Source organism: Balaenoptera ricei, chromosome 3 (assembly GCF_028023285.1).
Source record: "Balaenoptera ricei isolate mBalRic1 chromosome 3, mBalRic1.hap2, whole genome shotgun sequence".
NCBI lineage: Eukaryota > Metazoa > Chordata > Mammalia > Artiodactyla > Balaenopteridae > Balaenoptera > Balaenoptera ricei.
In genome coordinates, this window is record NC_082641.1 from 62,938,849 (window position 1) to 62,964,189 (window position 25,341).

The 25,341-nt window shown below is 40.4% G+C and overlaps 1 protein-coding gene across 1 annotated transcript in view; it reads right to left on the reverse strand.

The window, feature by feature from the left end:
- Positions 1-25,341, reverse strand: part of ARSB (arylsulfatase B) — a 177,461-nt gene that overhangs the window by 119,733 nt on the left and 32,387 nt on the right. The window contains exon 4 of the mRNA XM_059916626.1: positions 19,348-19,555. Coding sequence (XP_059772609.1) covers positions 19,348-19,555 — 208 coding nt within the window. The remainder of the gene's footprint in view (positions 1-19,347; positions 19,556-25,341) is intronic.

A 25,341-nucleotide genomic window follows, 5' to 3' on the forward strand; every position in this document is an offset into this window, starting at 1 on the left:
CAGATAAGTGGTCAACTACATCAAGGTGCCCTGACTATTGGGGAGAAAGAGAAAGCTCCTCCCTGGCTTGTTTCATTCCAGAGCAAAGAAGTCTGGGTCTGGGCCCATGGACAAGCTTTCTTTAGTATAAAGCCAAGAGCAGATTTGATCAAATTTCTGGGTTATTGTGGTAAAACACTAAACTTGCCTGTCTTCTGGGAATATTTAGGTAGAATAAGAGGTCACTGAGATAACCCCAGGAATCCTACCCCCAAACTGCCCATGTCATCCCAAGTCATTCTTCTCTTACTGACAAAAACCAAAAGATAAGAAGGCAGCTAAAATACCAATTTGTTCTGCAGATAAAATGCTATCTTAATGCAAAGTTTTCTTCCTGAGATTTATCATTTTCCTATTAAATTGTATCATTTATCATGCCTTAAAAGCAATATAAGTGTCTAAGGAAATCAGTAACAGAGTAAGGAATGAGAAAAGGACTTAGTAACTGGAGATTGTTACTCGTTCATGGGGGGGATCTTTCTGGCCTGTTTTCTACCAGGAATTATAAATGCATATATGCCTACACATATGCATTGCAAAGTCAAACTTAAAGTATCTATTTACTATGTGCAGTGTTCTGACCACAGGGGATATAGTGATGAATAAGACAGACAAGGCCCTTGCTCCCTTGGAACTTAATTTGATAAACAAGAAAAAAAAACAAGCAGACAAGATAATTCCCACAGTGATAAGTGCTCTGAAGAAAACCAACGCTGTGATGGGATAGACAGTGAGTGAGGGGGCAGGGAAGGCAACGTCAAATGAGGAGTTGACTTGTTAGCTGAGACTTAAAATGACAAGGCGTCAGCCCTGGGATGGTTAGGATGAAGAGAGTTCCATACAGAGGGAATTCAAGTTCAAAGGCCCTCTTTAATACAATGTTAGGATAGTGGGATACATTGTACCAAAGTTGCTTTCTTTTTTTTATATAAATTTATTTATTTACTTATTTATATTTGGCTGAGTTGGGTCCTCGTTGCTGCGTGCGAGCCCGCTCCAGTTGCAGCGAGCGGGGGCACTCCTCACAGGGTGTGCGGGCCTCTCATCGCGGCGGCCCCTCCTGTTGCAGAGCACAGGCTCCCGGCACACAGGCTTCAGTAGCCGTGGCACGCGATTTCAGTAGTTGTTGCTTGCAGGCTCTAGAGCGCAGGCTCAGTAGTTGTGGCACACGGGCTTAGCTGCTCCATGGCATGTGGGATCTTCCCGGACCAGGGCTCGAACCCGTGTCCCCTGCATTGGCAGGAGGATTCTTAATCACTGCACCACCAGGGAAGCCCCCAAAGTTTCTTTTAAATTAAAGACTATATTAACTATATTCCTTTTTTTCTTTTTTAATTTTTATTTATTTATGGCTGTGTTGGGTCTTCGTTTCTGTGCGAGGGCTTTCTCTAGTTGTGGCAAGGGGGGGCTACTCTTCATCGCGGTGCGCGGGCCTCTCACTACCGCGGCCTCTCTTGTTGCGGAGCACAGGCTCCAGACGCGCAGGCTCAGTAATTGTGGCTCACGGGCCTAGCTGCTTCGCGGCATGTGGGATCTTCCCAGACCAGAACTCGAACCCGTGTCCCCTGCATTAGCAGGCAGATTCTCAACCATTGCGCCACCAGGGAAGCCCTATATTCCTATTTTAAATATAGCAGTGTGTACATGTCAATCCTATACTCCCAATCTATCCCTCCCCCTCCCCTTCCCACTTCCCCCAAGTTCATTCTCTAAGTCTGCGAGTCTGTTTCTGTTTTGTAAATAAGTTCATTTGTATCATTTTTTTTTAGATTCTGCAGATACGCAATACCATATGATATTTGTCTTTGTCTGGCTTACTTCAATTAGTATGATAATCTCTAGGTCCATCCATGTTGCTGCAAATGGCATTATTTCATTCTTTTTATGGCTGAGTAATAGTCCATTGTATATATATGTACCACATCTTCTTTATCCATTCATCTGTCGATGGACATTTAGGTGGTTTCCATGTCTTGGCCACTGAAAACAGTGATGAAATGAACATTGGGGTGCATGTATCCCTTCGAACTATGTTTTTCTCTGGATATATGCTCAGGAGTGGGATTGCTGGATCATAAGGTAGCTGTATTTTTCGTTTTTTAAGGAACCTCCATACTGTTCTCCATAGTGGCTATACCAATTTACATGTACCAATTGACATGTACACATTGCTCTATTTAAAATAGATAACCAGGGACTTCCCTGGTCTTCCAGTGGTTAAGAATTGGTCTTGCAACACAGGGGACACTTGTTGGATCCCTGGTCGGGGAACTAAGATTCCACATGCCGCAGGGCAACTAAGCCTGCGTGCCACAACTACTGAGCCCGCACACCACAACTAGAGAGCCTGTGTGCCACAACTAGAGAGCCCATGTGCTCTGGAGCCAGCGTGCCACAACTATGACCCAATGCAGCCAAAAATAAATATTCAAAAATAAAATAAAATAGATAACCAATGAGGACCTAGTGTAAAAAAAAAAAAGACTATATTAACTATATTCCTAATAATTTTCTGTTGAGAAAAACATAAGCTAAATAATGCCAGGCAACCAACCACAAAGAAACTTCAAATCAAATTTTGTAATTATCATCACTTTTCTTCCATTACCTATGCCACCCACCTATTTAATTTCATTGAAATGTATTTATGATAGGATACATATCCATTTGAAGTCCTTTTTTGAATGCAATTGTGTTTAAAGGTGGCAAATTAAACCACAGGTTTGACCAGAATCAAGGAAAACTGAATGCTCTTCAATCAAATTTGGCCAAAGTCAGTTAACTTCTTAGAAACTTATAATGGAACAAACCAAGAGACAGGCACAGCTCAAACTGTCACCACACTTCCTCATGTTAGCCCATCAGCTTCATGAGACATCCTTTCAATCCTAAAGACAATTAATTCATAGTTTATAACTGTAAGTTTGAGGTGTAGAGTAGATTTATTAGTAAAGAGTAGATTTATTATTTCTCTTTGGAAAGGTATCTCCTATGTAGCAACTAAAAATTCCACATGCAATTCATAGTTAATATATTGGCACATCAGGGTTTTCTGATGGTACTACTAGGAACTAAAACTACCAATACCAATACCAACATATTGTCAATTAAAGTGGAATTATTTTAAGTGGAATTATACTTATGGAAACTTTTCAGGAATATTCCCTTTCAGTTTATAGACTTCATCTGATTTGATTTTTAAGGGCCTTGCAAATATTATATATATATCTCATATCTGTTCCTTTCTGAATCCCCACACTTGGAGCCCCTTATTCTCACATATATGTATGTGTATGTATGTATTTTTAAAAACTTTTAATTTTAGAACAGTTTTAGAGGTATAGAAACATTGTGAATGTAGTACAGAGAGTTCCTGGACCTCTGGAGCCTAAACACAGATACAATATTTGTACAATAACATATTGCCCAGAGATTACTGCTGTGGTGTCCTGGTCAACCAGTGTAAAAAGGTAAAAAGCTCAGATAGTGGTGATAATAATAATCATAGCTGTATTTATCAAATTCCTTCTTACACCAGGCCTGGTATCAGGTACTTTACATGAATTATCTTATTTAATTCTCATAATAGTCCTGTGAGTAAGCGTTATCCCCATTTTGCAGACAAGAATACTGATGCTCAGAAAAGTAATTTACCCAAAGTCACCCAATTAGTAAGTGGTAGAACGAGGATCTGAACTCGGGTTTGTCTGATTAGACAGCCCCTGCTCTGTCTTAACCATTTGCTACACGGTCTCTCCAAGATGGGCCCCTGAGTTGCCAAGTCTTCTAGTCTGTTATAAATCAGACTCTGCGCCAACCTCGGAAGCCAATCCTGTAGGCAGCCTAGGCCCCTATTCCTGGCTTTGCCCAGATCTGGCTTCCTAACCTCTCCCTGTTCCCAGTATGCCAAGTAGTTGATTTTCCAGAGGATTCTAGATTGACTGAAACTGGAATCTTTGTTGGCATATTATATTGCTCTATCAGGCATCTGACTCGGGCAATCTTTTGGAGTTAAAATGTAACATCAATTTTGGGTGTTCTTTTGAGTTGGGAGAAAATCTAGGTCCATTACTAAGTTCCTATGATGAGCGATGTATGCCCAAGGCCAAGAATAGTAAAAGAGCACAAGGGCAAGAGTTGAATGGGCTTCATGGAATACACTGAACTGGAGTTGAGATAATCACATGTAACTTTAAAAACAAAGCAGTCCTGAAATACCAACGTTTAAAATCATTTTTCTTTTCCAAACTGTTTCTTACTTCTTACTCTTCACACACTGTGTAAGAAAGATCCACTGACCATTATTTCTGCACTTGCAGACATACTCTCAAGATTCTTGACATTTTTCAAGCCCTGAACGCTTAAGGAAACAAACGCTGGCTGACTGGTGGTGTCTCCAAGGAAGAGACTGCTTATGTCTGCTCCTTTCTGAATCCCCATGCTTGGAGCCCCTTATTCTCACAACCTATCACATCTTTCTCGTTTAGAATTCTCAGCAGGATCCCTCGTTGATGGTTACACAGACTGTGCACTAATCTACAGGAACACCGTTTCCTCAGTCCATGTAACCACTGATCTCCCTGAAGCTCCAAAATCAATCCGTGCTTCAGGACTTGAGAAAAGATTATCAACAAAGGGACAGCCATCTAAGAGAAAAAGTAAATAAGTTCTTGCAGAGAAAATAAATGCTATTGTCATACATAGCAGTAAGACTGATTAAATTCTTCAAGAATATGAGCTGACAATTCAAGCAGTGGGAATGTGATAACAAAGGTTTCATAGCATCACAGCAACTCGGCCTTCAAGAAGCCAGCAAGGATGCCTAAATCTTTTTTTTATTGCTATTAGGAAGACAGTAAAAGTACCAAGATCAAGAATTCAATTTACTTCTCTTAACTTTCTAAACGTTGTATAAATAACTACATTATTTTTTATTTTTTTAATATAAACTTATTTATTTTATTTATTTTTGGCTGTGTTGGGTCTTCGTTGTTGCACGCAGGCTTTCTCTAGTTGTGGCGCACGGGCTTAGTTGTTCCGTGGCATGTGGGACCTTCCAGGACCAGGGCTCGAACCCGTGTCCCCTGCATTGGCAGGCGGATTCTTAACCACTGCGCCACCAGGGAAGCCCATAACTACATTATTGAACACAGTGCAGTGTAGAATTTAATAAAAAGAAGTGCAACTAAAAATGAGATACATACACCTCCTCACTTTTCAGAGCAGCATGTTCTATTGTGGACAAAAGACTCGATTTCTCAAAGAGCCATGTGATACTATGAATGTAGTAGCTGGAATGCAAAGCAAAAGATCTAAGTTTTCAAACCATTTCTGTTACTGGTCACCTGTGCTTTTCAACAAATCACCTCCCTTGGGATTATATCCCTATTTACAAACAGGTGATAGTTATTTCTTATCTACCCCAGAGAATTAGAAGACAATGGGGCACCACAACAAAGGGGACATTTTAAAGACCTTAAGAAGCAACAGCACCCTGGTGGGTAGGGGATGTGATAAGCTCGGAGGCCACGCATGAGTCGCATGAGTCGGGGGGCAGGGAGGATACAGGAAGTCTCTCTATCTTTCCCTTAATCCTGCTGTGAGCCTAAACTGCTCTTAAAAAATAAAATCTTCAAAAAAAAAAAAACTTTCCATTTTGGAAAAGATTACTTCTATTTTATGGAGAAATACTTTCCTAATAGTGAACTTGTCCAAAAAAAAAAAAAAAAGATTTTATAATCTTAAAAAAGAAAAAGATTGCTGAAAATGGATACAGAGGCCTTGAGAGTATCTTCGACCTATATAAGTCATAATGATTAAAATTTCAAAGAAACTGTTATACAGCATGAGCATTTAATAATATGTTGATCCCGGATCTCATAATTCTATTTGTTCTATGTTGCAACGGTATTTCTTCTGGCACCAAGGAGGAGTGTTATCACATCACAGCAAACAAGTTAAATATTTTGGGTTTTCTTTAGAGCAGTTAGAAAAGACTTTCTTTCCCACTTCTGCCTCCATCATGTTGCATTCTGCATTTATAAAATGATAATAGGGGCTTCCCTGGAGGCGCAGTGGTTGAGAGTCTGCCTGCTAATGCAGGGGACACGGGTTCGAGCCCTGGTCCGGGAGGATCCCACATGCCGCAGAGCAGCTAGGCCCGTGAGCCACAATTACTGAGCCTGCGCGTCTGGAGCCTGTGCTCCGCAACGAGAGAGGCCGCGATAGTGAGAGGCCCGCGCACCGCGATGAAGAGTGGCCCCCGCTTGCCGCAACTAGAGAAAGCCCTCGCACAGAAACGAAGACCCAACACAGTCAAAAATAAATAAATATTTTTAAAAAAAATGATAATAAGGGTGATCATCGTTCTTGGCCAAGTGCCTCTGTACATGCTGAGACCCACTGGAGTAATATGTACTTCAAGTAATGAGACTGCCTTCTTTCTTTTTTCAATATTCCAACCCCTGATTTATGCAACCAAAGGAATCACATCTTTCGGGAGAGTCACTGGGAGGCAATATCCTTATTTCAATGATGCTGTCAGTGCTCAAGGCTGTTTTTGGAAACATCTTCAGAGCCAGTTTACAAGCCTCCTAAGCGAAACGACCTCACCACTCCTGCCTCCAAAGAAGGAGGTTAAGAGACACAGCTCTTGCTTTGTAGAATCTTACAGTCTACTATGTGTTATTTTCATCTTAGCATGATCGTTAAGAGAGAAAATCTTCAATAAATAATCCCTGGGGAACTCCCACAAGGAATGAATTACTGCAAAGCTACAATCTAGAGCAACACTGGCCAACAGTAATATAACCTGAGCCACATATGTAATTTAAAATTTTCTAGTGGCCACATTTTGAAAAAGGTAAAAAGAAACAGTTAAAATTAATTTTAATAATATATTTTATTCAACCCAATATATTAAAGATATCAGTTCAACATGTAATCAATATAAAAAATTATTGAGATATTATTTTACATTCTTCTTTCATACCAAGTCTTTGAAATTCAGTCGTTTATACTTACAGCACATCTCAATACAAATTAGCCACATTTCAGATGCTCAATAGCCCTCTGCAGCTAGTGGGCACCTATTGGACAGCACAGATCTGGATTTTTTTTCTTCCCCGAATAATGAAGGCTAGGGAGCTATTTCGTATTGGATTAACTGAGTTCTTCTTGACATTTTCTTAATTCCTTTCACTTGTGAGTAGATGACCATGGTACAAGAAAGCTGTCTGTAACACTGGGCAGAGTTTGGCATTATAACAAAAAAAACTATAACAAAGTCAATCTGACCTATGCCAGAAAAAAATGGAAATTAAAACAGAAATGGTAAAGAAAGGTCTAGAAGCTCTTTCACCCACCAACAATTTGGCCTCTGGTTGGCCTCTGAGATGCCACTGTAGCTTGGAGAGGCTGCCTGTGGCTTTCTCAAAACCGGGAAAAGCTGGAGACAGCTTTCAAGGGGAGGGGTTTGCCTTTGCCTAGGAAAAACAAAACCTGTGATCTAAGTTGCCTGATCATTCACAACCCAAACATGCTGAAAACAAAGGAATAGCGAGGGGGCAAGGACCTGGGGAGAGCAGTGAGCCAGAGGGGCTGGAGAAGCTGAGACAGGAATTTAGGGCTTAGGAACAGCAGGCGAGAAAGGAAAGGAAATTGAAGACTCAGGAAGTGCCTCTGAAGACCCTTCATTCCATTATCCAGGGAGACCAAGGAGGCCAGGCCTCCCTGCATTCATTCTTAGCAAGAGTTTAGACTCCATGGCCCAGACCTGCGCACAAAGGTACTTCATGTCTGTCGTGTGGGACGGAGGCACATCCTTTAAGAGGAGCCATACCAACCACCATCAAGATTTGCCATCCAGGACATGCAGTGTCCCAGTGTCACGTGGGGTTCTCTCACAGCTAAGCAAAATCCTTGGCCATGTGGCCAAGGGCTAGACTGCTTGCCCCACCTCCCACTGGCAGTTTCGAGGAAACACAGCTCCTGCCTCAAGCTCTAGGTAAGGATTAGTGGGCAATTTTTGGTGAATGAATGGAGTTGATCTCCTTTAAAGAACTTTAAATTCTTCCATTAAATGATCAAGAGTGGAAACCTGAGATTTTGAACATTAAAAAAAAAAAATCCGTGAAATTAAATGTATTCTGTTCCATAATTTGCCCCATTTCTTTTAATATAAAAATGTTTTAAATTACTAACCAGTTAAATTAAATAATTTTCCTTCTCTACATTCAAGCAAAATTAACATTCCAGGAGGACACACCCATGGTTTTGGATGTCCCTTTGAACACCAGTGGGAAGGCTGGACCGGCCTAGTCACCACACCCAGAACACACCTTTGCTTCCCTCCCCCTGCTCGTCTGCTCATGCCACTCTCCATGCCCCAAATGCCCTGCCCTCTCTTTCCATTCGCCTGCTGATATTTTATCCATCGTTCAAGCACAGTTTAATTTATATCCTGGCTCCTCATGAAGCCTCTCCTGCTGACCCTGATCCAGAGGCTCTCTTCCAAACTTCATCTTCCAGTTCCACTCGCTTGACTTTGACCTGTGGCCTGCTGGTAGGTGGGTGTGTTGTTGGATCTCGAATGCAAGCACACTCCTCCACCTGCAAATGTTTCCTGAGTTTTGTGCTAGGCACTGTGCTGGACTAGTGGCTCGACAGACTTTTTGTCTTCCCTGTGACCATTCACACTGCCCTCTGTAACATTTCTCCTTGAACTAAGTGATTTTCAGCCTGGAGATCAGGGAGAAAACACAACTCCTTCTAGTGTATGCGTCAGAGACCCAGACATGGGAAAGGACTTCTCCAAGCTATACACTTGCCTGGCCCTGCCTCAGCCCCAAGGGAATGTGACACTTATGCCTCACATCTTTAGCTTCTGGTCTCCTCAGGACCAACACATTGTCCTAAATAAAGTCGAGAGTCATGCTTTTTAACTGACTAATTCTTGTTGTCAGGAAGAAAATGATGACTCACATGGTCAGGTGACCTCACCTGGTGATAGCGTGATGATCACAACCCACCACAGATACCAATCAGGCCCCTCCCTTCAGGGACTCCCCGATGTGAGCTGTACAGTACTGCACACAGGGCACTTTTGGGAACTGGATTTTCAACAGATCCCACCATTTAGCCTGCTCTATTACCTCTGGACGCGAGAAAGACCTTCTAACATCAAACATGACACCAAAGTGGGATTTTAAAGCAGCACCATAAAGCCAACATTCTTAGTCCAAACACAGCACTCCCTTCCTTCTTGTACACTGCTGACGAACGTGTGTATGTCTGTGGATGTCAGAACATGTTACCAGATCACAGGCTGTTTTGAAAACAGATATAGCTTTGGGTTTTGTAGGTAGTCTCCACAGAAGTGGATGCCATTTTTAATGTTTGCTAAGTTTTTTGAAGCCATTTTTCTTTTTTAAAAACTCTGCCCAAATAAGAAAGTGTTCTGGAGTAGAGACAACAAAGAAACAAATCACTGTACTTGGCACAGTCATCCTAGGAGGGGTTGATTAAGTGTGGACCATACTGTGAAAGAAAAATAGGAAAGAGATCATAGACACCACAGTTGGTTAAGGTTGACAGCTGCCGGAAAGGAACAAACCCGTGGTGCCAATAATCTCTGAAATATTTTCTCATTAAGGACACATGAAAAAAGAGCTCCCACTAGGTTAAGGATTATTCTGTAAGAAAGGAACAAGCCTGGAAGGCAGATATCTGTATACAGTGTTTTGTTGATGCTTGGTACCTAACTGCCAAAGTCAGCAAGAGACGCGATGGGGATTTTTTCAAATATATCATTATTATTGTTTTTAGGCCTGGCCGGGGGAATCTCATGCTTCTGAGAGCAAAGGATGAGCAGCCTTTTAGAGGCCGAGCACAGCAGGGCTATCTCCCACAAAGAGCTTCGGTCCTGGTTCCCAGGCCCTCCTCGGAACAGCAAGTCTCCTTAAACTCCTGGGAAGGAGGGAGACGGCAGCCTTTCCTCAGCTGCCTAACAGGGGGCCTCAGATCAAGTCGGAAAACCACAGCAATCACTGTATAAACCCAAAGTGGAGAGGAATCTGGGACAGAACGCCGGCACAAGCTAGCCCTGGAATGCTCCAATTTTGGAGCAAATGCCTTGTTTCAAATATATTCCACACACATGCACAGCAGTTACCACTGCCTCGGGGAGAACCCCACACATGGAGAGTAAAATGGGGAAGAATTAGATTGTTTGGGTTCTTTAGTAGCTAAAATTCAGTCACTCTCATTTTTTTGTTTTCTTAAAAAAACTACCACACAGTCAGTCCCCATTACATTCTGGCAGATAGGAGTATAAACAATACACAGCTTTTGTTTGTCAACTGAAAATACTGGTTCCTAAATTTTTACCTTCCATGTATAATTAATGACATTGATTTTTTAAAATTCCAGGCGCAAAACACCTGAAATACAATCTATTTTCTGCTATTTCAGAAACTCATAATTCCTAGGCCATTTAGTCCCCTCTTTCATCCTCTGGTTGCCTACTGCGTATTTGCATCTATAACTGGGGCGACCTGACTTTACTTCAGCCCCTTCCTCCTGCTGTGACTGTGGTTGCCACGTGATTATTTTTATGTAGAACCTCCTTCTCACCTTGCTTCATCCTCCAGGGCAGCCTGTCCAACTAACACTCCCCTCGCCTCCACAGGGACTTCTGGCTCTAATGAGCTCTGTCAGAAATGTACAATATAAGCAATGGATCCATTTTAAATGTGACCTTTAAAATGGAGTGCAAAACAAGAGGCGAAAGTAAACCCAAACAAATCGGAAAGCTTGTAATTTAGTCAATAAGTATGCTCAGTTCAATATATATTTTCCATTAAGTATAAACTCAGGGAAAGGCCACTTCTCATAGAAGTGTAAAAGTAAAGATTATTTCATGTTTCTCATGCTAAGAAATTCATAATATCAATAATATGATATTATATTATAGTATATAAGTAGAATTATGATAAAACATGGAAGATCTGAAAAACATAGGCATTGAGAAGCATCTTTGCCTTAGACTCTGGGCTTGTGGATTCAATGGTTTGTCACAGAGAATACAAATGCAAGACTTTGTTCTGGGGGCCTCTAAAATGTATTGATTATTATTTTCTCTCAATAAAATAATCAACAAGGGCTTCCCTGGTGGCGCAGTGGTTGAGAATCTGCCTGTCAATGCAGGGGACACGGGTTCGAGCCCTGGTCTGGGAGGATCCCACATGCCGCGGAGCAACTAGGCCCGTGAGCCACAACTACTGAGCCTGCGCGTCTGGAGCCTGTGCTCCGCAACAAGAGAGGCCACGATAGTGAGAGGCCCGTGCACCGCGATGAAGAGTGGCCCCCGCTTGCTGCAACTAGAGAAAGCCCTCGCGCAGAAACGAAGACCCAACGCAGCCATAAATAAATAAAAATTTAAAAAAAAATCAATAAATCCGTATGCATTACTGCCTATTACTAATAAAACCTTAAAGTGATCCGACATGCTTTTAGCATAGACATTAACATGAAAATTCTAAAGAGGTGAAATGGGTTAATGACCTCTGGCTAGGGAGAAGATAGTTCTCATCTCATAGTTTTGAGCTATGTGTTGTTATTCCCCTCTATGGAAGTTGTGTTGAAAAAAGCACTATTTGCAAAGAGAAAGCCAGTGTGGATCCACTATATCACTTATTCACTTAACAGGTTTTCCTTAGTTTTGTCAGAAATGCATTTAAGAGTCTGAAGAACTTAGTGAGATTGATTTGCCAGCATCAAATTACTTTGTTCCTGGCACAGAATTTCTATAATATTTATAAGTCTGCCAACTGCCTAATAAGTACATTTAAATTGTGAAGGAGTTCTCCATTTATTGGTACCAGTTTTGAAGGGAATTCAACATACGAGGGAGAAAGGGACATAAGATTTAGGGGAATTAGTTAAGAATCTTTATCACTCTAAGGTATTAAATCACACATAATTTTGTGAAAGATAATCAGATAATAAATGTTAAAAGTTTAGGCTCTGGAATAAATTACTCTGTTTGTTCAAGTAGAGATGTGTGATCGAACAGGATCTGGTCAAGGTTCCTCTATGGTGGTGCTACTGGGTTCTGTCTCTCTCTCTCTATTCTTCATTAGGTAAATTCCCAGGGTTTGAATAAGTTACCTTAGATTAAAAGTTCTCAAATTTCTCTATACAGAAGAATCACCTGGATTACTGTTAAAAATGAAGATTCCTGGGCCCAGATCCCAGAGTTTCTGATTTCATTCATTTAGGTTCTGATTTAGTAAGTCTGTAATAGAGTCTGAGAAATTGTATTTTTAAAAACTGAGATGAAATTCACATAACATAAAATTAACCATTTTAGTGTGTCCAATTCAGTAACCTTTAGTACATCCACAATGTTGTGCAGCCGTCACCTCAGCAAGTGCATTTTTAACAAACACTCCACTGCTGCAAGTGGTTCCCAGCTGGCACACTCAGTTACCACCTTAAATGCTCAGATGATGATGACAAGGGATGAGGAAGCCTCATGGGTCTCCTGCAGATTATAAAAGAAGATTTTTTTTAAAAGTGTCTTCAGACATCTGCACCTAAAAAATATATGCCTTTACCTCTCCCTTTCACTAAATATAAGTGTGATACCAAGAAGCTAGTATATGTCAGGGTTTTCTATACTACTGGATTCAATAGTTATTTGTTTGGATGCACCCAGTATTTTTATGCTTGTGAAGAAGAGCAGTGCCAAGTGAAGTAAAGTGAGAAAACTGGAAAAAATGAATCACCATTCTATAACCAGCCAGATCCAGGGCTTGTTTCCTTGGGTTTTAATCACATTATTATAGCACATTATTAAATTCATCTTCAGGCAATGAAATTGTCAATAAACACAGAAAAAGTCTCCAGAGGAAATCAGGTTTGTCCTTATAGTCAAACTCTCCTCTAAATGTAAGTGAAAATGGTTATTCTGATAAGAGTTAATATAAACATATAATAGCTGCAGAAAGATGTTGAGATCAATCGTTGCTTTCTCTTCAAGGTTCTAGACTCAGTTTTCCTAGTTTTAATTCATGATCAAGTTGCTCCACAGTTGGCTCTAATTTTAGCTCATTTTACTCAGGGTTAGACTTCTGTGAAGATTCCTGGAGTTTAGCAACTATAAAGCTCAGCTGTGGTGATAGGCGCCCAGGTTAAAATGGTATCTTCCTAATGGCCGTTAGTGCTGCTTCTCTTAACCAATACTCTGCTAAAATTACATAGACATAGAATAAGATGAATAACATCACGTTGTGATGAGTTAGAATAAGATGAAAATTCATTACAATGTGAGAAACCAGGACTCACAGACAATCTGTAATGTCAGAGAGAACACTGGAGAAATTTCCATAAGCTGGAGGGCTGGAGAAGCTGAGCTGAAGAAACAAGGGCTGGTCTACCCTGTCTGCCTCGACGTGGAGCCACTCGCCTACCTGAAAAGAGGCAGGAAGGCAGCCCGGGAGGGGACAGTGCTCGTATCTGACACGACCAGAGCATTACTACCTCTTCAACTTCCTATCCGCAGTGAGAGATCACAACTCCCAGAGAACAGTGGGCAGAAGAAAGGGCCTGGCAGTGGGGCACACTGCCCTGGCAAATGCCCCCCTAAGTAAAGCCCTGAAGGTGTGGAGACAGGAAGAATCTGGTAGCCATGCCAAAGAAGCAGCCCGAAGATAAGAAAATGTTAAGTAGGTCAGTCAGGTTCACTGGAGTGTAGGACACTCAACGCCTAAAGGCCACTGGGAACAGAGTGAGTTGTGTGCATCAACCTGACCCCAAGCTATAGATATGAGAAGGAATTAACCAGGGGACAGTGACCAGAGGCCAAGAGATGGCCATGCACTCTGGGCGGATAGGTCCTCGACTGCTTACACTCAGAGGAAGAGTATATAGCTGGAAATGATTTACTATGGAAATGACGATTTTAGAAAAGTTCTGTTCAGAAAGATTCAGGAAAATCATGGGTTTTATGAACAGAGGTGTAGAAAGCCAAAAAGTAGAGATTAGGGACAATGGGATGAGACAGAAGGAAAAGATGAGATGTAAAAGCACAGCTGATGAGGTTTAACAGGTACTGACCTCAAGTTGATCTGGGTTTGAATTCTCCTCTTCCATCTATTAGATGTATGGCTCTTAGTCCATTCGGCAGCTATAACAAAATACCATGGACGGGGTGGCTTATAAACAACAGAAATTTATTTCTCACAGCTATGGAAGCTGGGAAGTTCAAGGTCAAGGCACCAGTATAGTCACCTTCTGGTGAGAATCCTCTCCTGGTTCACAGCCAACATCTTCTCACTGTGTCCTCACATGGAGGAAGGGGCTAGAGATCTCTCTGGTGCCTCTTTTGTAAAAGCACTAATCCCATTCATGAGGGGTCCTCCCTCATGACCTAATTACCTCCCAAGGGCCCCCACCTTCCAACACCACCACATATGAATTTTGGGGGAACACAAACATTCAGACCATAGCAGTAGACTTGGGCAAGTCACTTAACCTCTTTAAATTTTGGTTTCTTCATTTTTAAAGTAGGGATAAAGAAACCCATTTCACAATGCTACTTGGAACTTTAATGATTAAAACATGACTAACAATGAGAAAGTATAGGAAAAGCACGAGAACGGCCTGGGATGCAGTAAATATTTAATAAACAGTAGTCATTATTATTACTAACAAACTTAAAAGAAAAAAGAACTGATTAAGGCAAAGAAAGGATTGCAAAGATGCTAAAAATACTATCAATAGTAATCTCCACTGGAGATACTAAAGAGGAGAATTAAAATTGCACAAATGTCTAGCTGGTATTGCAAAAGAGCTCCAGCAGACTGAGAAAAAGGATGAAAAACTGAAACTGATGAAAGAAAAGCTGAGTCAGTAATTCAACCTACAAATTAAAGACATTTTTGAGAATTAAATCAGAACAAAAGCAATAAACAGAACAAAAGCAATAAACTAAAATATGAACAAGGAAGACTTCCTGGAGTGAAAAATAATCTCAGCATGCAGATCAAAGGGCTCACTGTATTTCAGGCAAAATTAATTTTAAAATATTTTAAAGACCCATACCCCTAGATATAATTAAGCAAAAAATTTAAACTATGGAGATAATTTTTTTAAGCCTCCTAAAAAGGTTCCAGGGACCAGCTTACCAGAGGGATCTTTCAAACAATCTGCAAAGTGTTCCAGAGCATAGAAAAAGATGGAAAAACTTCCAAAGTATTTTATGACATGTGTATAACCAATACAACAAAACCCAACAGGGAGAAAAGAAACCACCTACTCCACTTTTACTTTTAAATCAATGCAAATCTTCTAAATAAAATCCTAGCAAACTGAATCCAGCAGTATAATTAAAATACATACACACTATAAAGTTGGATTTAGCTCAACAAAGCAAAGATGGTCCAAGACTAATGTATCTATTAATATATCAAACTGTCAGAATAAGGCAACCCAATTATAAGGTAATTCCCATTTTCTCAGTGTAAAGCTCCAAAAATTATTTTTGCCGACTTGAATAAATATTATGGATATTTATGAAATAGTCAACTATCTATTTAAAATATATCTATGTATAACACATTTGAAATCATATAATAAAAGAGATATACAGATCTTAAAATATTGCTTTTTTCCACCTTCATTTATCATGAAAAAACTGTATTCCACCTCTCCCCATGCACACTTGACATCAGTATCTGTTTTCACAGGAGCCACCCTGAGACGTTTAACAGTTTTCCAGAGCTACCATTTTCACTTCTGTCTGAGTACTTCTCAGTCTATGTATGATACATCAATCCATATATACGTTCATTTCAGGATATAATTTATCCTTAAATTGTATAATTGTGATATCTACAACAAAGGCTTATTTCACAAACTTATAACTTCCAATTCTTAAAACAGTGAGGTCATTTCCCAGGAATAATTACTAAATCAGTATTAAATGCCTTGGACTCCTTTTTAATTGATTCTTTCCAGTGACCTCTATAAGCATTCAATACCAGCACTGATCAAAGTGCTTTACCAGGCTGTTCAAAATAAAGGAAATTGAAAAAGACTCTCGGACTATGAGAGAACTTGTAAGGACTTAAGTATAAGATGTTGCCCTCTTTTCTGAAGGGTAAGTTTTTTGGGGAAAACATATGTTATCTATACTCAACCTTTTTCACAGCAGGACACACTTAGAAAATTATAGTATTTGTATAGCACTAAAGCAACTGAAAAAGGCTGGTCAGGGTGGATGCTACCTCGGCCCTGCCGAGGCTTCTCAACAAATCAAAATTGCAGCACACCTCGGGGAAAGCACTGCTATATCTTGAGGTCCAGTAAGAACTTCCAGATCATAGTGTCAGAGGCAGAAAGGGTGACACCTGGCTCTGCTTGGCTGTGTGACCTTAGGCAAGTTACTTAGCCTCTTTGTGCTTCAGTTCTCACATCTGCAAGATGGGATAATAAGAGTCCCCAGAGAATTACTGTGAGGATTAACTGAACTAATTCATGTAAAGCACTTAGAACCATGTCCCACACATGGTAAGTACTCAGTAAATGCTACGTTCCATAACCATGCCTAATTACAAGCAAAACAAAACAAAACCAAACAACTCTTTAAAAAATCTATAAGTAGAATACCCAGATTAATTCCTCAATGTGTCACCTCATACTTCTCACACAGTCACTTTACAGTAAAAACTTACCAGATGACAAGTCCTGACCTCACCCTTGGAGTTTCCAATCAAATTTTTGGGTTTTAGCCAAGGATCACTAGGGGTCTGAAAAAGCCTCCTTCATGAAAGACAGACCAAAACAAAGATACAAATGACCTTAGAAGAGAAAGAGACAAAGTTGGGAGTACAAGCAAACTTAAAAATATATACAATATTGTGAAGCAACTATACTCTGACAAAAATGTTTTAAAAAGTAAAAAAAAATACATGTATGTGTATACCTAATACACACATATATGTATATGTATACACATACCTACATACACACTCACATTCACATATATATATATATATAATTAATGGTTAAGAGTGCAGGCTTTGGAGAAATAAATTATTACATTTATAAAATAAAAACAAACTTTACAAAAAAGGAGTTATCAGAAAACAGGAAAGAGTTTTTGACAATTAAAAAATATGGTGGTTGCTGCTACTGGGCATATGCCCTGAGAAAAACATAATTCAAAAAGATACATGTACCCCAGAGACTTTCCTGGTGGCGCAGTGGTTAAGAATCCGCCTGCCAATGCAGGGAACATGTGTTCGATCCCTGATCCAGGAAGATCCCACATGCTGCGGAGCAACTAAGCCTGTGCGCCACAACTACTGAGCCTGCGCTCTAGAGCCCACAAGCCACAACTACTGAGCCTCCACTCTAGAGCCCACAAGCCACAACTACTTAGCCCGCACACCACAACTACTGAAGCCTGCGCACCCTACAGCCAGCGTGTCGCAACTACTGAGCCCGCGCACCGCAACTACTGAGCCTGTGTGCTACAACTACTGAAGCCCGCGCGCCTAGAGCCTGTGCTCCGCAACAAGAGAAGCCACAGCAACGAGAAGCCTATGCACCACAACAAAGAGGAGCCCCACTCGCCACAACTAGAGAAAGCCCACGTGCAGCAACAAAGACCCAATGCAGCAAAAATAAATAAATAAATAATAAAATGAAAAACAAAAAAAATATACATGTACCCCAATGTTCATTGCAGCACTATTTACAATAGCCAGGATATGGAAACAACCTAAATGTCCATCTACAGATGAATGGATAAAGAAGATGTGGTACATATATACAATGGAATATTACTCAGACATAAAAAGGAATGAAACTGGGTCATTTGCAGTGATATGGATGAACCTAGAGTCTGTCATACAAAGTGAAGTAAGTCAGAAAGAGAAAAATGAATACCGTATATTAACGCATATATATGGAATCTAGAAAAATGGTACCAATGAACCTATTTGCAGGGCAGGAAAAGAGACGCAGATGTAGAGAACGGACTTGTGGACATAGGTGGGGAAAGGAAGGGTGAGACGAATTGAGAGAGTAGCATTAACATATATACACTACCATGTGTAAAACAGATAGCTAGTGGGAAGCTGCTGTATAGCACAGGGAGATCAGCTCAGTGCTCTGTGATGACCTAGAGGGGTGGGATGGCAGCGGGGTGGGAGGGAGGCTCAAGGGAAGGGGATATATGTATACATATAGTTGATTCACTTTGTTCTATAGCAGAAACTAACACAACATTGTAATTATGCTCCAATAAAAAAATAATAAAATAGACTTGAAAAAAAATGGTGGTTGCAATGAATTCAATAGAATGATTAGAGAATAATGATAAGGAAATTTCCCAAGTAGTAGAAGAAAAATTAAGAAAATAGGGGAGGAAAAAAACTAAGAAAATTAGAGGATTGATCCAATATCCAAATAACAGGAGTTTTGTAAAGAGAGAATAGGAGAAAGGTGGGGTGGAGGGCCAAACAATTCTGAAATAAAGAATACAAGGAAATTTCCCATAACAAAAGGATCTGCATTTTCAGATGGAACATGCTCTCTGAACACTCAGCATAATGAATAAACCATGATCTACACCCAAAGCACATCATAGGAAAATTTTAGAAAACTGTGTCTAATGAGAAGGGGGAAAAAAACACATATATATAACAGATTAGGAATCAGAATGACATTGCCATAATGAAAATGATTTTTCAAAAAATTTTTCTCCCTTCTTTTGTTTTTTCTATAATCAGTGATGTATGACTTTATTGTCAGAAAATTTTAATATAAAAAAATCTATACTTGGAGACTCTAGCCTAGGTTTAAATGGTTCCATTTCTTAAGTGTCTCCATAATGTCACAATCTGTCTCTGCACGGATCAGAGACCCCTCTAGTCAGCGGAAGTCCTCTTCATAGAGGATGCCTGGGCTGTAGAGATTGTTGGGAACAAGTCAGTCCAGGGATTCACTGCCCAGCTGCCCTGCATAGGAGTGTTGTCCACGCACACTTACTCAGTTACTGAGAGCTTGTTTGCAAGCATACTACAAGAATATTTTGATATCTGAAGGAAGACGGGAGAAGGCTCATAATTCTTTTTCCTTAGACACATTTTTCTATCCATTATTATCATGTCTCCACTCTTGCAGTTAGCATTTATTTTAATAAGGAACTGCTAAATGCTCCAATTTATCTTCATTCCATTTATTGAATACTATGTCTTAAGCTCTGCCAAGAGATGATTTTCCTATTGACGGACTTACCTGTGGAGAAGATGAACACCGTGTTGTTCCAGAGCCCACGGCTTTTTAAGGCTGTGGTGACATTTCCCACTGCTTCATCCATAAGGGACACCATTCCTGCATAGTAATGCCTATTCTTATCTTGGATAAAGTCGTATGGCTTCAGGTATTCCTCCGGGACCTGAAGGGGCTCGTGGACAGACTGGAGAGCAAGGTAGAGAAACAGAGGCTGGAAAGAGAGTTTGTGCAAATCAGTTAAGAGGGCTTGGAAGCATTAAATATATAGAGAGAAGCCCAGATTTATCAGTTAATAAAAGTAATATTCAGACAACCCACAAACTGGGTTAGAAATATTTTTAAGTCATATATCAGATAAGGGACTTGTATCTAGAATATATTAAGAACTCTTAAAACTCAATAATAAAACTCAATTAACCCAACTACAAAATGGGCAAAGAATTTGAATAGATGTTTCTCCAAAGGAGATATACAAACGGCCAATAAGCACATGAAAAGATATTCTGCATCATTTAGTCATTAGGGAAATGCAAATAAAAACCACACTGACATACCACTTCACACCCACTACGAGGGTTATAATTTTAAAAATGGAAAATAAGAAGTGTTGGTGAGGATGTGGAAAAATTGAGACCCTCATTCATTGCTGATGGGGATGTAAAATGGTGCAGCCAGTTTGAAAAACAACTTGGCAGTTCCTGATATTGTTAAAGCTACAGTGACCATATGAGTCAGCATTTCCATTCCTAGAAAACCAAAAGCATAAATCCACACAAAAACTTGTACACGAATGATCACAGTGGCATTATTCGTAATAGCCAAAAAGTGAAAACAACTAAAATGTCCACCGGTTGATGAATGGATTAACAAAATGTGGTATATTTTCAGCAATATACAGCAATAAAAGGAATAGGATGCAGCTGTAAAAAGGAATGAAGTACTGACACATCCCACAACATAGATGCACCTTGAAAACATTATGTTAAGTGACAGAAACCAATCACAAAGATCACGTTTTGTATGATTCCATTCATATAAAATGTCCAGAATAGGCAAATCTATGGAAACAGGAAGTAGATTAGTGGTTGCCTGAAGCTGTAGGGAGTTGTGGGAGAGAGGAGGGATGAGTGACTTCTAACAGGTACAAGACTTCTTTTGCGGGCGGCGAAAATGTACTAAACTTAGACTGTGGTGATGGTTGCACAACTCTGTGAATTTACTATTGAATTGTGTACTTTAAATGGGTGAATTTTATGAAAATAAAAGCTTGAGTTCTAAAATGGCCTAGAAAGCTCTGATCCAAACAAATAATAATAATAATACCAATAATTCTGTCTCATGTAATACTCAGAACCACCTTACTACACCCATTTTACAGGTAAGTTAACTGAGGCTTAGAAAGGTCATATGACTTGCACAAGTTCATATTAATTGCAGAGCAATTTCCTATTGGAAACCCCACTATTACAGTGTGGCTATGTCCCAATAGATGGGTTAGCTTTCTGCTTTAGCTGAAAAATAAGTTACCACCTTTTAGGAGAGGTTTAAGGATTGTTTATATTTTTATAAGAAAACAAGTGAACACCGTGCCTTGTTAGTCTTTGATCTAGGACCAAACATAAGGCCAATTTAATTCCTGGAAACTAAGGAGTATGCTACATTGATTCTATTTTACCTCTTACCCAATTTACAGAATTTAACGTTAGTGATATTCTGAGTCAGCCTCTTCCTCTTAATGAGTCTTTCTGAAGGCTCTCTTCACTGTGCTCCTATAGAATTCTTTAATGAATTGAAAACCCTCAAAGAGACAGCAACTGGCTCAACCCAAGAGTAAAAACATAATTCTGTTGAAGTATTTGAGGCATTTAAATCTCATAAAGGAATGGGGAAAAGTTAGAATGCAGATTGGGAGGTGGGCTCATATTTCATTCATTACTGTTGATAAATTGTTTTAAATTACACATTACACATCACTGTGATACAGTAATGGGTATACATATATAGAACTCAAATAGACACCCAAGACGGTATTTTTAGTTCAGATCTTTGGAACTTAGAGACACCTTTTCCTGAAAATCAAAATGTTCAAAATGGCTGTTCAATATCACAGACATCACTTTAGAACCTATTTTACTAAGGAGGCAGGTGATGGAATAAAAACCATGGTGATGTAGACCCTAGGCTTCGTTTGTACATTGTTTCCATGGGAACACATTCCAAATTCCAACTCCAAAATGCAACACTAACCACTCTGACACGGCTTTAGCTCTGCCTCTGCTGCTCCTTGACACACGCGCGTTCTCCTCCAGCCACACAAGTCACACTGAAAAGTCCGTGTTCCTCCAGACCATGGTGAAGGGAATCCCAGCAGATGCCCCGCCCAGGTGGGGAGGAAGAACCCTGGGCTAAGATGTTCGGAGGGGAAAGGACGTGCGGGGGCAACCAGGACCTGCCGGCGCAGTGAGGTTCTGCAGTGGGAACTGCCGTCTGGATCTTCAGCACCAGACCAAGCCCATGCCCCAGCCACCAGCCAAGGTCTGGATGGGGACGGATTAAAAATTGGAAAGCTACAACAATCTGCAACCCACACAAAGTTTTAAAAATCAGGAAATGTCACATGAAAACCTGTTTTGTTTAGTTTTTTTATTTTCTTGAAAAATCAGAACTTCTGACAACTCCAGGCCCACACTCCATCTGACAACAAATGGCTGGAGTATGAGAAACAGAGACCCCCGGCCTCCCCCAAGGGCTCCCTGATATTCTAGTCTCCCCACTGTCCTGCCTGAATGACTTCATTTATTTAGGGTAGCAGCCTGGCCCTTGTAAACACTAGACTTTGTGACCCTGGTCTGGATTCTCTACAGTGGACAGGGGTGGAGAGATGAGAACGGGAGCTCACAGTTTCAGGAAAAAGTGCTCACCCAGGTCATTATGGGCAACTCGGCAGCTCCCATGGTTAAGGAGGGAAAGGGGAAGGAGGGCAGGTCGTTTCCAGCCAACAAGTGATCCCTGGAGGCGATAGCTGGGAAGAGTGGTGGAGGAGAGATCTCATAACCACTCTGGGGAAAAAATAATGTTTCTGGGACCATCATTAAAGGGTCTTATAAATATTCAGTGTGGAAATCATTCTACACACTTTGTTAAATATAGCAAGAAATTACCTGAAAACCTTTCCTGTAATTATTCTTTAGTGGTTGAAGACATGACTGTCGCTCTTGAGGGATTAAAATGATAATACTACAACAATTCCCCCATTTTTCCAGTGGTCAGGCTCCTGTTAGTTCAAACAGAAGGGGCATAACTGAGAAGAGAAAATGAAAACAACCCCTGGGAGATGCAGTCTTCCCTGGCCTATGACTGTTACAGGCCCTGCAAAGGCCTCGCGCTACCTGCCAACTAGACTTACAGGTAAAGGTGATCCTTGAACAAAACAAGTTGTCTTTTTCCCATTTCGTCAGCAGTGGCCTAGGATCATTTAGTGTATGGGCAAACATCCTTGCACACATCGGTATGGCTCTGGGTCACCAGGAGTCAGAATGATAAACAGTGTAGTCCATTTAATGAGGTGAGGACCAATGTACCACATTTTAGAGTATTTCCATCCAATACTGTAAAAATAAAGTTTCAGCTCTCACAAGGTGAGCTTTATTCATGGAACAACTCATTTGCCAGCAGGGCTAGATGTGAAACATTTCTATACTACTTTTAACTTGAAAAAAAAAAATCAACAGAGTACTCTTCGTAGTACCTCATGGTAGGCCGGTGGAAAGAATAATTAACTCGGGCCCTCAGGTTCTCCACCACGGTCAGGAACCCGCCTGCAGCCTCTTGTCCTAAGACCCTCCCAGTAAACAGCTGTAGGCAATTTCCCCACACCTGCCAACCTCAGCTCGCTGTTAGCCCAAAGCGAGCAGCCGCCATCCTGGGGATGGGCTCATTATTATTATGCTGTCTACTGACTTGCGTTCCAACCTAATGGAGCCTTGGCCTTTGGAGACTTTCAGGCCCATTCTGACCTTACTGACATCCTGATTCAAAACACCAAAGTCCTGGACCCGAGTTTGATCTCCATAGATCTCCGGGTTTGTGCAGGACCTTGATCTCTCCCTTGGTCTTTCTTGGGTCCAGATCTCTGCTCTCACCAACCCAGTTACAGCTGCCACCTTTACACCAACCCTAGCTGTACACCTTTCTTTAGGTCTGTAAATTGGAATCCTAAATGTGAATCATGACCAAATGTTTAGGTATTAAGTAAAAGTATGACATTATAACCTAAAGTTATTAGCATATTAAAATGGTGCTAAGGGTTCATTTCCCTTTCTCATCATGCTAATTCCAGTGAGGAAGAAAGCCTTATTTTCATTTCTTTAGTACATTTCCCTAATTTAAAGTATAACTTTTTAAAAAGCACATGATATGTTTTGAAAGTGTTATTCTCTTTGACTTCCAAATTAAGACATTTCTTTCCAAACTGTGACAGGAAAAAGTAAGTGTCTACCACTAGAAATTCACATTTGTTTTAAGAAGCTGCTAGTAGATGAGGTATGGGAGAAAACATTTATTTTTATTCTGCAAAGTTTTGAGGGGGGCTATTTTTAACCAAACGATATTTTGTGAATGTGTTACTTTCACATTGTAGTATGAGTACTAAGGGAATTATCCTGTAGAAAAAAGAGAAGACATTCCTTCTTAACATTGTGCAATGGTTATTAGCAATATCTCCTTGATTCCAGCACCAGCTGTGTTTCTGTTACGAAATAGCTCCATATGCTTTTTTTTCCCCAAGTGCTCTTTAAAACAGAAACATTTTTAAGTCAGCTTGTGGATACTTTGTGTGTATTTCTTTAATGATTTCCATCTTAGAGCAAGTTGCCTACGTTATAGTCTGTAGATGGCACAGAGAAGTTAGCACAGAATTAGATTCAATGTTGGAATAAAATGATGAAAGTCCTGTTCTGCATCCTTTCATTGAGAATTGAAACTATAAACATTGGCATTTGCTGTCTTAATCTTTCTGGGGCTATTACTCAGCTATTGATTATTTCATTCATTTATGTCTATGCTTCAAACTTGACTTTGGGGATGCTGAAAAGGCTGGCTACTGCTTCGGAACATTTCAGTCACTGTAGGAAAATGACCACCTCTCACCCAGCAATTTCCATATTACCTATGAGCAGCACCATACTAATCACACGGGTTTGGGTGGCTTGTGAGCTCTTAAGGCCTACAGTTTTCCTCAGTTCCTGAGCCTTCCCCCGCTACAGGAGTTAAGACAGCCCGCCCACCAGGAATGATTTCACCCCAGGTGCTTCCTCTTATTTGATTAATGTTATGGGCACTGGGAGAGAATACTCTATTGTTCCTTAATGGAAACTAATTTTTATTGTAGGTATCTTATACTTGTTGCATGATTAAATAGTGGTATATTGTGAACTTGTAAAGGGCAGCTGGCTTCTGCTTGCTTCTCTGTGCTTGAGAGGAATTGATAGTGACTGCACATCAGAATCACTGGTTGGAGGTAGGGGCAGAGGGATAATTAAATACCAGTGATAGGGTCCCACTCCGGACCAATAAATCACAATATTTGGAAGTGGTATTTCTTACAAGCTTTCCAGATGATCCCAATATACTGTCATTGTATTGTATACTGGAACCATCAAGCTGAATCATACACTGGGGCTCATAGTCTCTGGTCTGGGATGTAAACTGTGAACTAGGTAGGCTTGTTAAGTGCACTGAGCCCTGGAGTTAAACAGTGCAGCTTCTGATTCTGTGACCTTTAACAATTACCTCATTTCTCTAAGCCAGTTTGCTTATCTGTAAAACGATGCCCACCTCAAACTTCAAAGGACAGGACAAGGACCACAGTTCCCTCAAGATCTTATCTTGTTCTTTGGGTTTTTAACCTTATCTGTAACATGCCAAGCATACAGAAGACAACTGAGAACTTAAGCCAATTACCTAGCAGTTATCTGTCCAACTACCTGAATATTGGTT